This window comes from Pleurodeles waltl, chromosome 8 (genome assembly GCF_031143425.1).
Source record: "Pleurodeles waltl isolate 20211129_DDA chromosome 8, aPleWal1.hap1.20221129, whole genome shotgun sequence".
Taxonomy (NCBI): domain Eukaryota; kingdom Metazoa; phylum Chordata; class Amphibia; order Caudata; family Salamandridae; genus Pleurodeles; species Pleurodeles waltl.
This window is the reverse complement of record NC_090447.1, coordinates 12,594,600-12,613,634: the sequence shown is the minus strand read 5'-3', so window position 1 is coordinate 12,613,634 and position 19,035 is coordinate 12,594,600. Positions and strand designations below refer to the sequence as shown.

Sequence of the window (19,035 nt, the reverse complement as noted above, 5' to 3'; positions counted from 1 at the left end):
GTAAATGGTTCCAAAATTACAGTTGTATCAAAAATGAAACCTGTGTGTATCTGCTATGGGCTACTGTTTTGTGTGACTCCAGTATAAACTTTCGTGTGTTTCTTTCTTTGATTCTCTGTTTATTTTGAGGCAATGTGGAGTGGTGTTTATGGTAATTGGGGCAGTTTGTTATTATTTCCTACAGCTTCCATGAAGATAAATTTGGGTAATGGTCTTAAAGTGGCCAACACTGATACATTAAATTTCTGTTCTCAACCTATCAGTATGTTAAGGTGAAACAGTTGCAGTAATGCCAAAGAAATTAGTAAGAACAGATGTAATGACCTACATCTGTCTGGTTGTGATTATGGGAGCACAATGGATAACCCTCTTTTACAGGCAAGAAAAAGCATACAAAAAATAAACTCCTAAAGAATTGTTAATTGTCATCGCTTTTCAAATATTACCACCACCTTTAACAAGACAAATTCTGTGTCTGTCACATAGGTACTCCACTATGTGAGAGCTGTCAATGTCTCAATGCCAAATGGTGATGAGTTATACTTCGATAGCAATGGAGATGCCCTGCTTTCTTACGACATCTTTAATGTTCAGATATTCAACAATGATGATATTCGGCTCATAAATGTGGGCAGCTTTGACTCCCAAGAAGGCGAAGCGGTCAATATCAACACAGACCTCATTTTATGGGCTGATAATTCTCAGGTGAGTAGGGAGTATGTTACTAAATTGGAGTCTAGTGTATATATCTTTACTTATAAAATATTCACAACTCAGATGTGCAGTATGGACTACTTGTAGAAGTGCTATCAAACTATGATGTCAGAAAGCAATGCTCTTGTTCCTTTTCAGTAACAGGAAGACTAAAGGAATTTTTTCGAGAATGTGGGACATCTGCGAAAAGTGGTAACTGCCCTGCCTGACCTATCTAGAGAGTTTATATGAATATAAAAATAATATATAGAAGTTATAGTTATGGTTATCTGAAGCAACTATAACGCATGCCCTAAGCTAACTATAACTCACACCCCTGCCATGTACAGTTTTCTCACCATAATATTGCTGTGATATTATCAATGATATCATAGAAGATTTTATGAGTGATGTAATATGTGGGGTAATTAACAGTGCATGGTGAGGGTGCAAGTTTTAGTTACTTTAGGGCATGAGTTACAGTTACTTGCTGTAAACATAACTGCTAAATTTCCATGGTTTTGTGTGAGTAAAATATGACCCTAACTATAACATCCTTGTAACCTTTGTTTTTTTATACTTATTTTCTAATTTTGTATTCTATTTTCTAACTATAACATCCCTGTAACCTCAGTTTTTTAAGTGAATATCTATTTAAAATGTTAAGTAACATTTAATTACTTTACAATAATCCAACCACCGCCATGCATGGTCTTTAGCCTGGCATGGCACAGGGATGGGTGCTTATAGGGGGGGCAGGCCTTGCTCCCAACCCAGGCCACAAATCCTGCATGGGTTGGATGATTATAGGGGCTTCCCCTACAAGTACCGAACACTGTGCCATGGACAGCCTTGGCTGTATGTAGTGGGAGTTGGCCGCCATGAGGTGCAGGCAAGCCCTAAGGCCAACAACTTAAAGGGCCAACATCCCTGTCTGATTCATCCTCTAGGGCCCATTCAATTATTAAAAGAGGGAGGGGGGCACATGAATCCCCCTCCCTGGGCCAATTTTATCCCAGGGATCTCTTACCTTGGGGCATGCCCAATTATTCTAAGGAAGAGGGGGCCACTTGGCCCCATTCCCAGGGCCAATTGTGGTCTGGGGACAACATACTCTGAGGCCCAGCTAACTATTAGTCTGGGGACATGTGCCACCCCTGTGGATTTTGGCCCCTGGACCCTATTCCACAGTGCCCTGCCAAAGATTAAAAGGGGTGGGGCCACACAGGCCCCATCCTTGGGCTGATTTTAGCCCCAGGGGACCCATGCCCTTGGGCCCCGCCTCTTGTACCTGAGTGCCCTGACCCCACCCAGGGCACCGAGTATGCTTTGATGGAGGTTAAAGAGAGGCCTGAATGCCCCTGTGGTACCAGCTTTCTGTGGGAGCTGGCATAGCTCTTCTTCGCAGAGTGCTGCAAGAAATTCAGCTCCCTGTGTGCCAGCTTAATCCTTTCATCTGTTTCCCAGCCTTCATGCTAGTCAGCAGGGAAACGTATGAAAACTCCATTCCCAGTGAGCGGAAGCAGTTTTCTAGCTCCCACTTGGCTGAAGCAGTGTTATTGTATGCTCTTCCTTGGTGGGAATCTTCACAGTTCCTGCCAAGTGAAAGCAAATTGCTATCTCCCAAGGATATGCACTGCAGGAGATAACTGGAGCTGGCCCTGGATGGCGGTGATCCCTAGGGCCAATAATGAAACCATCAGGGAGGCAGCATGGCCCCCCTCCTTTAATTTGCACAGACCAGCCCCAGGGAGGTGGTCGTTCCTGGGGCCGTGTATAGCTTGAGGGGGTAGCTGTTCAGCCCCCCACCCAATTTTAATTATATGAAAAGCTGAGGGAGTTGGTGATCTCCGTAGCCTAGGGATCTACATGGCCCACCTGCACACATTTAAATTTAGCCCAGTGGAGGTGTGGTCCCTGAAGCTTGAAAGAGCCACAGGAGAGGGGTTCACGTGATCTCTGTCAGAAGATTATCAATTAAATCAAACTTCCACAGGAGCAGATGCCTTTTACCCAACTCCCTCCAACAGATCTGCGCTCAGACTGATTATATGAACCCTGTATCCGCGAGGGGGAAAGGGGAATGGAATAGAAAAAGAGAGACCTCCTCCAGATCCGTTTCCAGCCTGTGTTTCCTACTTAAAAATAGGATATTCAGTGTGCGTCTCTGAAAACCTGCCCCTTTCTTCTTATTGGGATTACTTTAAAGGAAGGACCTGCAGTCGGTTGATAAGATGGAGGATAAAAAGAGAGACCTGAATGCCCCTAGAAAAGTACATTCCTACTGCGCATTCAACTGTTCAGCCGTTTACATACACCCAATTCTATTGTTTTCCTAACCTTGATCTTTTGAGAGACTAGCCTCTTTTTAAGAGAACAATGTTGACCTAATATCTTCTTTTCTCCAGGAGTCAGAGGTTTCCAAGGTTCTCTGGAGAATAATTCAAAAGTTCACAAATATACAAACTACTAATGTCTTTTACAGGAAACGAAAACTCCTTCTCAAGGTTCACTTTTCTCAGTCACAGTCTCTAGGAATTAGTCTGAGCACTGAGGTTTGTCTCTAAGAGTGACACGTCTGCAAAGCAAAGAGTTTTTGAATATATATGTATATATATATATTGGCAAGTCTGAAAATCATACAAAAGGATTCCTTACTGCAGTTGCTTGGAGTTCTGTTAAGCGAAAACTAATTCTCCTCAGAAAGCCGATAGCCACTTGTTGGAAGAAGGAAAGAATTCAGCTTCTTCAAAAGGGAAAAAGTAGCTGGTGTGCACACCGTAACAAGGAAAATAACTAATTACTCAAAATAGGAATAATTCTCTATGAAACAAATCACCTCAGGAACACTGCTCATTCTTCTCAGGATGACAGTTGAAGTGCAGGGCTCCCAGAGAGAAACAGCTGGTGGGAAGCTTCAGCATGAGACTAAGATAGAAACACTAGTGAGCTGACCTCACAAGGATTTGCGGCCACCATCTTGAGTGGCATTTAAACCTGAAGAAGCTAGTTCTAAGAACAGCCTCTGCAAGAGCCACCTGGAGTGAGAAGGCCGCTGCAACCAATGTGGGTACAAGAAAAAGGGGAATTGTTTTTGCTGAGGGAACAACATAACAACGCTGGCAATAGTTTTCCTGACAACCCCTTCCATTTTAGTAATTGAGTCCCAGGTAGGTGGTGGCCCCCAAGGCTCAAAAGAGCCCAATGGAGGGGGGCGTTGCGGCCACCTTCTAATATTTTAAAAAAGCCCCAGGGAGGTGGTGGTCCCCAGGGCTCATAAGAGCATTAGGAGGGGGCCCCATGCCCTCCCTTCCTTTTTTTTAAACGCTGCATGCCCCTAGGACCTGGTGCACCCGGAAGTTAAAGTGTGAACAAATGCGGGAGACTGCCTTTGTTTTCTTTTTTTCATTTCACCAGATTTGCACATCGACTTCAAATTTCCCCAAAAATGTTTACAATTTTTTTTTTTGCCTTGGTGAAGTCTTTGTGGAACCCCAGTACCAGAGCTTGGGGGTTCAGGGTATTCCTACTCTGCGCTCCTTTCTTTTTTATGCTTTGTTTTGGGACCCAGCTGAGTCCAAGTCCCAAAATGGCTGTCAACACTTCCTGATTGAAGTATTGGCAGCCAATTACATCTCAGCATGAGATATCTGGGAGCTGAGGAGACTCTGCATCCCTAGACATTGAAATTTGGCTTTCACTCAATATCTCAAAAACTAAAGAACAGATTTACACCAAATCACAAAAGGGGTACATTCTAGACCAATAATTACACTTCTGCCAAATTTGGCGGTTGCTATAGTCATGTCTAAAATCCCTAAGGTAACTTGCATGGGTGAAAAGGCGTTTTGGAACTTTTTCTCTGCCCCAGCTTGATGAATCACCGAAAAAGTCTCAACGCAGCAGCTGAATTGTCTGTCCTTCTAATCTTAAAAAATTTTGGAAGATTCGTCAAACGCTTTTCCTATGGAAACTAGGTCCCAGCGGTAACTTCCCACATCAACCTTTCTGTATCTGTGTTGCCTACTAGAGGTTGTCTCCACAGGAAGAACATTTTTTGTTTGCCACTTGATGAACCTGCATGAAATTTTCCAAACGTATACTTTAGTCGGTTCAACTGCTGTCTTGAAAGTTTCGGGGTGATCTGTCAAGCAGGAACTGAAAAACAGGGAGTTGTCCCAAACTGTGTTTTCCCCATGCATTTTCCCACAGGGATTTTAAATACAACTCCAGCCTGAATCGCTGGACGGAATCACACCAAATTTGGCAGAAAGCTAGCTCTTGTTACAGAAAGTGCTTTTTGTGATTTAGTGTAAGTCCATTCAGTAGTTTTTGAGATATTAGAGTTTAAAAAATATAGCTTTCTAGGGACACAGATCCTCCGTAGATCCAACTATGCCCTGCATAATATCGGATTGGCTACCAAGACTTCAGCAAGGAAGTGTTGGCAGCCATTTTGTCACTCTGCATCAGCCAAATCCCACAAAAAAGATAAAAAAAGAAAAGGGCCAGGGTACGGACACCCTGAGTCCCTAGCCTTGCTGCTGGGGATCCCAAGGGGCCTTGCCATGTCTTAAGGGCATGTTTTTTTAAAAACAAATCTCTGAAAAATCTGTGGCTGTTTCAACACATTTTTCAGATTTTTTTTTTATAAAGTGCAGTCTCCTTTTTGACCTGCGTGGTCCAGGTCCTGGGACCAATGGGGGGGCTAAAAAAAGGGGAAGGGCGCACGGGCTACCTGCAGGTCTGATTGTAGCCCCAGGAACTGCCATCTCCCTGGGACAAATCTCGAATAAATGCAAGGGGGCCCACATGGCCCCTGCAGTCCCAGGGACTCCACTTCCCCGGGGCAATTTATAGTAAATTAATGCAGGAAGTCCCTTGTGACCCCCCCGCAGCTCCAGGGGCCACCACCCCGGGGTACTTAATTTACATATGCAGTTGGGCCTGCTGGCCCCTCCCACAACCCCTGGGACCACCACCTCCCTGGGGGGATTCATTCAAAGTAAGGTGGGTACATGTCGCTGACCACAACAGGGAGTACCCCACATCCCTGAGTACCACCACCTCCCCAGGGCTGGAATAAAGAAGATAGGGGACCTATCACTGACCCTCAGCTCCAGGGACCACCACCTGCATGGGGCTAAATAGAAATGTTGTGGGGAGCGGCATGGCTCTCATCATGAAGTCAATAATGGCCTGCACCCCCAGGGCCATCTCCTGCTATGTCCCAGAGAGACCACGGCTGGGACATTGCTGTTTGCTCTGTCTTGGCATGAGCTTTGACAGCTTCCAGTGGGCAAGAGCTGTTAAAGTGTTCTCACCTGGTGGAAGCAGAGGTGTCATCTCTTTCCCTGCCCACAAAGATGCAGGCAGGTGAAGAGATCAAACAATTGCTCTTTCACAGAGGGAACTTATTTACCAGCCCCCTGGGTGCAAGAGCCGGAACCTGCAGGAGGCAGGGAGCCAGCTGGGACTGTGGGGGCCTTAATGACCCCCCTGCAGTTCCATTCCACAATGGGTGCCCTAGGAGAAACCAAGGAGCCATGCCTGGGCCCCAGGGAATATGGTCCCTGGTGCCAAAACTGGCCCAGTGAGGGGTGCTGTGTGCCCTCCCTTCCCTATTAAATGAAGGATGGGCCCAGGGCTGGGGTCCTGGTGCCCAAATCGGACCAGGGAGGGGGGCTCCCTCCCCTACTTGATGACGGCCAGACCCTAGGGGATGTGGTCCCTGGGCCAAGATCTGCCTGGGCAGGGGGCCCGCTCAGCCCCCTTCTCTAATTGTTTTTACTCAGTGATTCCATATTGAAAAACAATCTGAAATCCTTTGTGAAGATGAATGCATTGCTAATGTATTAGAGCAGAACCTGTATTTGACTGTGATGAGTGGGTTCTTTCTCGTCCTCTCGTGATGGGAACAGAGTTCATGGCCATCCCTTTAAATTACTATGACCATGCAAATCTGTAAATTACTTTGAAGCAGCTCCCGCTTGGCTCCGCACTTCTACCTTAGTAGCATGCATGTGTCTTACTGTCCTTTTGACAGGATGATGGACAGCTCACCCAATGCATCTGCCAGTGTATTTCCCACTTATTTTGGTAGCTCGATGTTGATGATGAGGAATACGAGGAAATCTCCACAAAACAAAGAAGTACATTTCCTTGTGCTCCATTACACACCTGTAGTATAGAATACATACTGGAAATGTACCCACGAAGACAGAAAGAACTCCACTTATGTAGATATTTTGTGCAAAGTTGGGGACTCTTGTTACATAAAAGGGCAGGTGAGGTTAGTTAATGCCAAGTTACATACACAGCTACTGGCACACCCACACAGACACTCACAACCACTCACAGACGTACTCAGATACTCACTCAGAAACTGGTGCACCCACTCCCAGACCCACTTAGACACTCATGCACTCACTCACAGACCCACTCAGGCTCATGCACCCACTCACTGACCCACTAAGAGACTGCACTCAATGACAGACCCGTTCAGAAACTGATGCACCCACTCACATATCCACTTAGTGACACACCCACTCACAGACCCACTCAGACCCTCACACTCCCATTCACAGACCCACTCAGACACACATGCATGCAATCATAGACACACTCAGACAATCACGTACCAACTCAGAGACTCACTCAGACAGTCAGGCATCCACTCACACATCCACTCACACATCCACTCAGAGACTCATGAACCCATTCACAGACCCACTCAGAGACCCATGCACCCACTGACAAACCCACTGAGGTAGTCATGCACACACTCGGAGACACACTCAGACCCTCACACACCTATTCATAGACCCACTTGGACACACATGCATGCAATCATAGCCACACTCAATTACGTACCAACTCAGAGACACACTAAGACAGTCATGCATCCACTAACAGACCAACTCAAAGAGTCATGCATCCAGTCACACATCCACTCAGAGACACGTGAACCGACTCACATACCCACTCAGAGACCCATGCAGGGTCATGCACACACTCACAGTAACACTCAGAGACTTATGCATGTGGGACAGGGCGGTTATAGGGGGTTAGCGTCATGGTCTAGCTGCAGTAAAGGCCCTGCCAAAAATCTCGCTGTTCATAGACAAAGACCATGCATGGCATGGGATTAGGTGATTATAGGGGGTTGGTTGCAGAGATTAGCCACAGGACAAGCCCTGCAACCAACCACTGTCACACAAAGCCTAAGGCCGTGCACAGCACTTGGTTGGGTAGTTATAGTGGGTTAGCTGCAGGCTAGGCCCTGTGGCCAGCTCCCTCCACGCACAGCCAAAAGTTATTCATGGCACGGGGTTAGGTAATTATCATGGGTTGGCTCAAGCCCTGGCTGCAGGCTAGGACCTGCTGCCATCCCCTGCAATGCACAGCCGAAGGCCATGTGTGATGATGGCTGGATTGATATATAGTCATTAAAATTACTTTACGTTAAAAGCACCATATAGAATGACAGAAAAAACACAAAGGTTACAGGGATGTTATATTTAGGATATAGATATTTTGAAAGACTTAGAAATTTACTCAAGGAAACCAAACGTTACAGGATGTTATAGTTATGATCTGAATTTACTCACACAAAACCATAGAAATTCAACAGTTATAGTTATGGTTACCTCAAGTAACTAAGGGCCATATGTACAAAGTCATTTTCCCATAGACATAGAATGGGTAAAATCCTTTGCTACATCTGGCCCTAAAGCTTGTGCCTATAGTGCATGGCGAGGGCCCTATAACTTGCGCCCGCACCATCCACTGCTAATTACCCTACATATTATATCACTTATGACATCTTTGATAACCTTATTGAGAATATCAATGTAACATTTTCAGTAAAATTATTGAGAATACAACTGTACATGGCAGGGGTGGGAGTGGCTGTCTAGAAGGTTGCCAACATTAGGACAGTGAGCACTCCACGGGTGGCAAAAAATGCAAAAACCCAGCATTTATGCAAGAGCATAATTCATGCATTGTGTTTATATGCAGTTTACTAACATTTCGCATTGCAGACCATAAGCTTGAAAAAACACTATTTATGGTGTTTGCAATAACTGTTCATTTGTAAGGTATTGCTGCAGACTGACTGAGTGTGTTAGGGTGTGGTCCCTTTCTAGGACCTTCTAGAAGCTTTCTCTGCAGCATGACTGGGTGTGGTTTGTGGGCTAGGCCAGACTCTGTAGCCAGCCCAGCTCCACGTGCTCACTATTCAGAGGTCCCGGTGCAAAGCAGCAGCAATTTCCTAAGCTCCTGTTCCTGAGGCCTACCTTGACGTTCCAGGCCTGCCCCCATTATCTTGGTGATCATTTCATGGCATTTACATATTCTTGTTAGAATCGTCAATGTGCGTGATTCATTTCCTGCAAGCAAAACTTGGTGTTCAGATCGGCAAAGGCTTGCGCGATAATTTCATGGCATTTACATATTCTTGTTAGAATCAGCAGTGTGCGCAATTCATTTCCCGCAAGCAAAACTTGGTGTGCAGATCGGCAAAGGCTTGCGCAATCATTTCATGGCATTTACATATTCTTGTTAGAATCGGCAGTGTGTGTGATTCATTTCCTGATCCACATCAACAACAACTCCACCCTCAGAGGTACATTAATCTACAGACCACCAGGACCACGCCCCGCCTTCTGCGATACCATCACCGACACCATCAGCTTGCACTCCCTCACCTCCACAGACTACATTCTCCTCGTGATTTCAACTTTCACTTAGAAAACCTACAAGACCACAACTCTACCTCCCTCATAGACAACCTCACCAATCTCGGACTCAAACAACTGGTCACCTCACCCACCCACTCAGCAGGACACATGCTCGACGCAATTTTCACCGCAAGCCAACACATAGCCTAAACCCACACCACCGAACTCCTCTGGACTGATCACCACTGCGTCCACTTCTCCTTCACCAAACCCCCCACACACTACCATCAACACACCACACCCTACCACATGTGGGACAAGATCCCCACTGAACAAGTAAACTCCCGACTGGCCCACAACCCCCCCACACCAACGACCCCAACACAGGAGCACACAACCTCTCCAAATGGATCACCACCTGCGCAGACACACTAGCCCCCTCAGAAAACACACCGCCACCCGCAACATCAAGAACGCCCCATGGATCACCCCTGAACTCCAAGACTCCAAGCGCAAATGCTGCCAAGCTGAGAAAATATGGCGACTAGAACCTTCCACAACCAACTTCTCCACTCTCAAAACCACCATTCGCACCCATCACCAACTCATACGCACCGCCAAAAGAGATCACTACAAGACACGCCTTGACAACAACTCTCAAAACAGCAAAGAACTCTGCAACATCATTAATGAACTTGCCAAACCCAAAGCCAGCAACATAGACCCCGCACACACACAGCCCCCATGTGACGCCCTTTCCAACCACTTCCTCCACAAAATACTGGACATCCACAACATCTTCATACCACACACACCCACCACACACACCCCTCACTCACCCAACCCAACCCCCACTCTTGACCCCCCCACCACACTCTCCACCTGGACCCACACTGCACACGAAGAAACCGAAAAAACCATGAACTCCATCCACTCCGGATCCCCCTCGGACTCCTGCCCACATCGCATCTACAACAAAGCCAGCCCAACCATCGCCCCCATACTCTACAACATAATCAACTCCTTTTTCGACTTCGCCACCGACCGAGACCCCTGGAAGCACGCGGAAATCACTGCTCTCCTAAACAAAAAACAAGCCGACCCGGAGATCCTCCTCCCTTTCCCCACCAAGGTTGTCGAGAAATTAATCAATGCCCGCCTATCCCACTTCCTCGAAGCAAACAACACTCTTGACCCCTGTAGGAAAGTACCATCTTGCCTGGCATGTTACCCCCATTTTTCACTGTATATATGTTGTTTTAGTTGTATGTGTCACTGGGACCCTGTTCTCCAGGGCCCCAGTGCTCATAAGTGTGCCTGAATGTGTTACCTGTGTAGTGACTAACTGTCTCACTGAGGCTCTGCTAATCAGAACCTCAGTGGTTATGCTCTCTCATTTCTTTCAAATTGTCACTAACAGGCTAGTGACCAATTTTACCAATTTACATTGGTTTACTGGAACACCCTTATAATTTCCTAGTATATGGTACTGAGGTACCCAGGGTATTGGGGTTCCAGGAGATCCCTATGGGCTGCAGCATTTCTTTTGCCACCCATAGGGATCTCTGACAATTCTTACACAGGCCTGCCACTGCAGCCTGAGTGAAATAACGTCCACGTTATTTCACAGCCATTTTACACTGCACTTAAGTAACTTATAAGTCACCTATATGTCTAACCTTTACCTGGTAAAGGTTAGGTGCAAAGTTACTTAGTGTGAGGGCACCCTGGCACTAGCCAAGGTGCCCCCACATTTTTCAGGGCCAATTCCCTGAACTTTGTGAGTGCGGGGACACCATTACACGCGTGCACTACATATAGGTCACTACCTATATGTAGCTTCACAATGGTAACTCCGAATATGGCCATGTAACATGCCTAAGATCATGGAATTGCCCCCTCTATGCCATCCTGGCATTATTGGGACAATTCCATGATCCCAGTGGTCTGTAGCACAGACCCTGGTACTGCCAAACTGCCCTTCCTGGGGTTTCACTGCAGCTGCTGCTGCTGCCAACCCCTCAGACAGGTTTCTGCCCCCCTGGGGTCAAGCCAGGCTTGTCCCAGGATGGCAGAACAAAGGACTTCCTCTGAGAGAGGGTGTTACACCCTCTCCCTTTGGAAAATGGTGTGAAGGCAGGGGAGGAGTAGCCTCCCCCAGCCTCTGGAAATGCTTTCTTGGGCACAGATGTGCCCAATTCTGCATAAGCCAGTCTACACCGGTTCAGGGACCCCTTAGCCCCTGCTCTGGCGCGAAACTGGACAAAGGAAAGGGGAGTGACCACTCCCCTGACCTGCACCTCCCCTGGGAGGTGTCCAGAGCTCCTCCAGTGTGCTCCAGACCTCTGCCATCTTGGAAACAGAGGTGCTGCCAGCACACTGGACTGCTCTGAGTGGCCAGTGCCACCAGGTGACGTCAGAGACTCCTTCTGATAGGCTCCTTCAGGTGTTAGTAGCCTATCCTCTCTCCTAGGTAGCCAAACCCTCTTTTCTGGCTATTTAGGGTCTCTGTCTCTGGGGAAACTTTAGATGACGAATGCAAGAGGTCATCAGAGTTCCTCTGCATCTCTCTCTTCACCTTCTGCCAAGGAATCGACTGCTGACCGCGCTGGAAGCCTGCAAAACTGCAACATAGTAGCAACGACGACTACTGCAACTCTGTAACGCTGATCCTGCCGCCTTCTCGACTGTTTTCCTGCTTGTGCATGCTGTGGGGGTAGTCTGCCTCCTCTCTGCACCAGAAGCTCTGAAGAAATCTCCCGTGGGTCGACAGAATCTTCCCCCTGCAACCGCAGGCACCAAAAAGCTGCATTACCGGTCCCTTGGGTCTCCTCTCAGCACAACGAGCGAGGTCCCTCGAATCCAGCAACTCTGTCCAAGTGACTCCCACAGTCCAGTGACTCTTCAGTCCAAGTTTGGTGGAGGTAAGTCCTTGCCTCACCTCGCTAGACTGCATTGCTGGGAACCGCGACTTTTGCAACTACTCCGGCCCCTGTGCACTTCCGGCGGAAATCCTTCGTGCACAGCCAAGCCTGGGTCCACGGCACTCTAACCTGCATTAGGGCTCCTTGTCTTGCTCGATGTCCCCTCTCTCTCCTGGTCCAATTTGCGACCTCCTGGTTCCTCCTGGGCCACAGCAGCTTCCAAAAACGCTAACCGCACGATGTGCAGCTAGCAAGGCTTGTTGGCGTTTTTTTGGCGGGAAAACACTTCTGCACGACTTTCCACGGCAAGAGGGATCCGTCTACCAAAGGGGAAGTCTCTAGCCCTTTTCGTTCCTTCAGAAACCGCAGCTTCTTCTGTCGAGTAGAAGCTTCTTTGCACCCACAGCTGGCATTTCCTGGGCATATGCCCATCTCCGACTTGCTTGTGACTTTTGGACTTGGTCCCCTTGTTCCACAGGTACCCTAGATTGGAAATCCACAGTTGTTGCATTGTTGGTTTGTGTCTTTCCTGCATTATTCCTCTATCACGACTTCTTTGTCTTTTGGGGAACTTCAGTGCACTTTGCACTCACTTTTCAGGGTCTTGGGGAGGGCTAATTTTCTAACTCTCACTATTTTCTAATAGTCCCAGCGACCCTCTACAAGGTCACATAGGTTTGGGGTCCATTCGTGGTTCACATTCCACTTTTGGAGTATATGGTTTGTGTTGCCCCTATCCCTATGTGTCCCCATTGCATCCTATTGTAACTGTACATTGTTTGCACTGTTTTCTAAGACTATACTGCATATTTTTGGTATTGTGTACATATAACTTGTGTATAATTGCTATCCTCATACTGAGGGTACTCACTGAGATACTTTGGCATATTGTCATAAAAATAAAGTACCTTTATTTTTAGTATATCTGTGTATTGTGTTTTCTTATGATATTGTGCAAGTGACACTAGTGGTACTGTAGGAGCTTCACTCGTCTCCTAGTTCAGCCTAGGCTGCTCTGCTAAGCTACCATTATCTATCAGCCCAAGCTGCTAGACACCCTATACACTAATAAGGGATAACTGGGCCTGGTGCAAGGTGCAAGTACCCCTTGGTACTCACTACAAGCCAGTCCAGCCTCCTACAACCCCTCACAATCCGGGTTCCGCAAGAACCACAGCACGGAAACCTCATTGCATGCACTGACGTCATCAGGACCAAAGTCGACAAAGAGAGTCCGCCTTCCACCCTTCCACTCCAACACTACCAACATCACCTGCGGAGTCTCCCAAGGGTCCTCCCTCAGCCCCACACTCTTCAACATCTACATGATCCCCTTAGCCAACACCCTCCGAGCACACAGAATAACTATCCTCTCCTATGCAGATGACACCCAACTCATCCTCTCCCTCACCCGCAACCCCACCACCACCAAAACCAACCTACACGCTGCTCTCCTCGACACCACCAACTGGATGACCACTAACCACCTCAAGCTCAACTCCAACAAAACCGAGATCATCATCTTCGGCCCCAACAAAACCACATGGGACGACTCCTGGTGGCCCACCGCCCTAGGCCCCGCACCCACCCCTGCAAACCATGCACGCAACCTCGGCATCATCCTGGACCCCTCCATCTCCATGACACAGCAAATCAATGCTCTAACCTCCTCCTGCTTGCACACACTCCGCACTCTAAAAAAAATCCTTCAAATGGATTCCCTTAGGGACCAGGAAGACAGTCACCCATGCACTCATCATCAGCAGACTGGACTACGGTAACGCCCTCTACGCCGGCAAAACACTCAAACTCAAACGCAAACTCCAGAGAATCCAGAACACAGCTGCACGCCTCGTCCTTGGCCTCCCCCGCCACAAACAAATCTCACCACGCCTCAAATCCCTTCACTGGCTCCCCATAGACAAGAGAATCACATTCAAGATCCTCATCCATGCACACATATCCCTCACAACACCGGTCCAACCTACCTCAACAAAAGAGTGAACTTCCACACTCTCACACGCAACCTCCGATCAGCTGACCTCACGCTAGCCACAGTCCCCCGCATCCAATGCACCACCACAGGAGGCAGGTCCTTCTCCTACCTCGCCCCCAAAACCTGGAACTCCCTCCCCACCAACCTTCGCAAAACCAAAGACCCCCTGCTCTTAAGAAAGAACCTCAAGACATGGTTGTTCGATCAGTGACCCTACCTCTCCCCCTTAATCCCCCCCCCAGCGCCTTGAGACCCTCACGAGTGAGTAGCGTGCTCTACACATTTTTTTGATTGATTGATTGATTGATCTCCTGCATGTAAAACTTGGTGTTTAAATCAGCAACAGTGTGTGCGATCATTTCATGACAAGTAAATACTTTGATGTGTAATGTTTGTTGAAGTACACACATTTATCCTGAGCCTATGGGTTTCCTGTAAAGATGATAAATTCAGAATGTGACGGTCTATGTGCACATTAAGTGCCAGATGTAGATAGCGTTTTGCATGGCGCAAACTGCGAAAATCGCAGTTTGTGCCATACAAAACGCGCATTGCGATGCTCATTCCCATTTTGCGAGTCAGTACCGACTCGCAAAATGGGAATGGAACTCGCAAATAGGAAGGGGTGTCCCCTTCCTGTTTGCGACTCGCACCGCAATGCTAAATTGTTTTGTGACCGCAAACGCGATCACAAAGCAATTTGCAGTTACCACCAGTGTCACACTGGTGGTAACCCATTCGCAAAAGGGAAGGGGTCCCCATGGGACCCCTTCCCCTTTGTGAATGTTGCCATAAATGTTTTTTCAGAGCAGGCAGTGGTCCAATGGACCACTGCCTACTCTAAAAAAACAAATGGTTTCGTTATTTTTTTGCATTGCAACTCGTTTTCCTTTAAGAAAAACGGGCTGCAATCCAAAAAAAAAAATGCTTTATTTAAAAAGCAGTCACAGACATGGAGGTCTGCTGTCTCCAGCAGGCCACCATCCCTGTGAGTGCAGGGAATTGCAATGGGGGTCGAAAAATGTGACCCACCTCATTAATATTAATGAGGTGGGTCTTTCCGACCCCATTGCGATTCGCAGACGGTGTCTGAGACACCGTTCTGCATACGATTTTGCGATTCGGAAATTGCTACATCTGGCTCCTAATTCCCTAGTGCAATTCCAATTGCTTTCCAGGGAATGTTTCAGATTGTTTTGTCCTCATGTTAAAAAAGCAGTGTTTGTTCTAAAACAGTATTCTAGAAAGTTCTTGCATTTCTAGACATTATGTGACATTTCATAAATAGCTAAAATGAAAACATTGCATTAATCATTCTTGATTTGTTCCAGGTACCTAGAGCTCTTGAGATCTAGTTAAAGTCACTTCGTAGATAATCCATGGTTACAGTAAGACAATGCTTAGAACCATAGTCTAATGAAAGGCACAATCAGTCATGTGAATGATTTCCAAGATAACCATTTGCGCTGTAAAGCTGGTGTTCCCCCGACACTGATAGCCTCTTGCAGAACAGTTCAATAGTGTGATTTTTTCTTGAGATATTAAATTAAAATGGTGATCAGGATAATTATGTTGTGTGATCCCATTTGAAATGTTGTTTTTGATTAAATAGTGTCAGCATTGGCATTTTTTTGGTTGTGTTTCAAGCTTTCTAAAAGTGGCATTTACAGTATTGCAATTTAAAACCCAACTTCATTATGAGTTAGAAATTTAAATTGTGATTCCAGAGATACCAAACATGGTCTGGTCATTGCTTCATTTTGAAAGTTGCACTTACATAATGTAATTGGGTGACTCCAATGTTATCCTATCGTTGAGAGGCCTTGCAGTAGTGAAAAACAATATGAGGACTACTAGTCCATGCAAAATTTGAAAGTACATGTCCTACTTTTTACATACATTGTCCCTGATCTTTAGTCTGTCAAGGGCCTACCCAATAAGTGACTCATATGTACTAAAAAAGAAGGTTTGGGCTTGTCAAAAGGTTTACCCTGTCAGGTCTCAATGGCAGTTTAAATCTGCACACACGGCTCTCCAATGGCAGGCATGAGACATGTTTTAAGTGCTAATTAAGTATTAAGTGTGTGGCAAAATCACTGCTGCAGGCCCACTAGTAGCATTTAGGCCCATATTTGTGAAAGGTTAGCATCGCCTTAACGTCATTAATTTTGACGCTAAAGGGACGCTAACTTAACTCCATATTTATACCTTGACTCAATCCACTCTATGTCAATGATTTGCAAGGTAGGCGTTCCCTTCCCAAAAAAGACGCTAGCGCCCCAGCACCATACTTAACTCCCAATGCTCAAACGACGTGCAAGTAGGAGGCAACCCTAAATAATGGCGCTAAGCCACCTTAGCACCATTATTTAATGCCTAATCAGACCCGACATTAATGTGCGGGTAGGCCCATTTCCATGGAGAAATACCATGAAATGGGCACAAAGATGCCCACCCCTACCCCCAGCATCACCACCACCCACACCACAGAGATACCACTGGAGGGGGAAGACCTTCCCAGGTAAGCTGCAGGTAAGTGTATGTGTGTGGTGTGCCATTGTGGGCCTCTTACATAGAGACCCATGTCCAAGAGTAAACTTTGTTTGGAACGGTTACCCTTAAATGTGGATGTTCAGCAGTTCAATGGACCTCAGCAAAATCCAACTTCCTGTGGTTCCAGAGACACAAAATATATGTCACAAGAAATGCCCAGTTCTCCTTGAGTCCCCTAGGCCTAAGGTCTAAGGTTTCCTGTTAATGCTCTCTCTGTGTCACCTTTAGCTCTCACAACTTAATGGTAGTCCTCTACAACAGCATTTTCTTTGTGTTACTTGTGCAGGTTCCACATTCTGTGTGCAGTGAGAAGTGTCTTCCTGGGTACAGAAAGGCAGTGAAGGAAGGGAAGCCTGTGTGCTGCTTCGAGTGCCTTCTCTGCTCTGAAGGAGAGGTCACTGACCCTGGTGAGACTTCTGAGACACAGCACTTTTGAAAACAATCTTCAAGTATAAGTAGTATGCCATAACAAAGACAGAAACATGGGCTCTAAGTAATAATACCCTCTTGTTTAAATGTGTGGCACTAAAACTGTTTCTTTCATTTATTTAGCAGTTTCATACAGTATGTTGTGAACTGACCTCACTAGACGTTTCTTGTAAGGAAAAATGCATATAAACCAGTGGAGAGAACAAATTGGCACATTTAAAATAGAACAGAAATTCAATTACTGATGATACAATAGGAAATGATAGGAAGTGAGGTCCAGTTAAATAGGAGAGTAATATTGGAATAGAAAGGACTTCACTACTTTTTGAAGGGCTTTTAGAAAGTCAAAGGTCTGAAGAAGGGCAAAAATGAGTGCCAGATCTTAAGTGACATTCCAGACAATGGTTGCTTTATAGTGTTTCCTTTGTTGAAAGTAGTATTAAATATCAGGGCCCAAACTCTCAGAATCTCACTCCAGACATCAGTCTACTGTATACCTCCTAAATCTACCACTAGACACTCTGGCCTCATTAAGAGTTTGGCGGGTGACAGAGGCCAAACTCTTTTGGATGGAAGACAGCCAGTCCCTTTGTCCTCCCGCTGGCCATATCAAGAGTTCCCCATTGGGCCAGCAGGTGAAATATCGTTTAGCCCTGCTGGAACAGCAGGAAACTCACTGCAACAGTGACACAGGCTTGTAATCGAGCCGGCAGCAATGTTGCAGTGCACTTTTCAGGGGACCCTGCACTGCCCACGCCCCCAGCACCTCATCTCTGCCAGCCTTTGCATGGTCACAGTGACATGGGGGTCGTAATCCCCAGGGCAGCGCTGATTGCAGAGCTGCCCTAGAGGATTCAGACCGCCGGCACCGCCAGACTGGCGCTCTGCAACAAACTGCAGTTCCGGCGGTCAGACAGTGGGGTTTGATCACAATTAAAATGTGGAGCCCTTTGTCACTCTTTTTCGGTCTTTCTCCTCCACTTTTTCCCCCTTGTATACATTTTTCTCTCCTGTTTTGGGTCAAACTCTCAGATGAAGGTATAAGTTTGGGTCTCCAGTTGTAGTATATGTGAGTGTCTGAGAGTGTGTTGGCCACCAAAATAGTTTGGGTGCCTTTATAAATAACTTTGTAGGTGCTACATGTTTGCTTGAATATTTTTCTTTCTTCAAACTGTAGCTACTTTAGTGTAGTCAGCAAAAGGGTTATATGATCACATTTCCTTGCCCCTACCATGAGTATGGTCTCTGCATGATATGTTACCTTGAGTATACAAACCAAAGCAAATCACCTATGCAAATCACATTAGAAAAGTGTAACCTTAACAGTCGTACACATATAAATAATTACACAAATGAAAATTACTCACAAACTATAATAAATTATGCATTTCACATGTAATGTTAAGACAAACATACAACACAATTGTAGAAGGTGACTGGATTCACAACCTCTCACAGTTAAGAGGCAAGACATCAGAGCATAGGGTTTGACCTCTATTTATATGTTTCAAGTAGTGATGTTTTTCAAGTTTTTATTTTTTTACCATATGATGTATATTTCCCATTTCTTTTAGATGTGTAGTTCTACATAGAAATGTCTGTACAGTTACTAGTGGTAACTTTATACTTGTACTTTGAATTGCATCTGTCCCCACCTCCCTACATAGGGGAGTGGATGGACAGATATTCCTACTACTAGGTGTGCATCTCCTGAATACGGAATTACATTTTAGTTAGAGATGCCTAGGTGTAAGAA

General features: G+C 46.3%; 1 protein-coding gene across 1 annotated transcript in view; it reads left to right on the top strand.

The window, feature by feature from the left end:
* Window positions 1-19,035, top strand: part of LOC138249015 (extracellular calcium-sensing receptor-like) — an 87,574-nt gene that overhangs the window by 55,073 nt on the left and 13,466 nt on the right. The window contains exons 4-5 of the mRNA XM_069203072.1: window positions 487-705; window positions 17,137-17,257. Of these exons, the coding sequence (XP_069059173.1) occupies window positions 487-705; window positions 17,137-17,257 (340 nt within the window). The remainder of the gene's footprint in view (window positions 1-486; window positions 706-17,136; window positions 17,258-19,035) is intronic.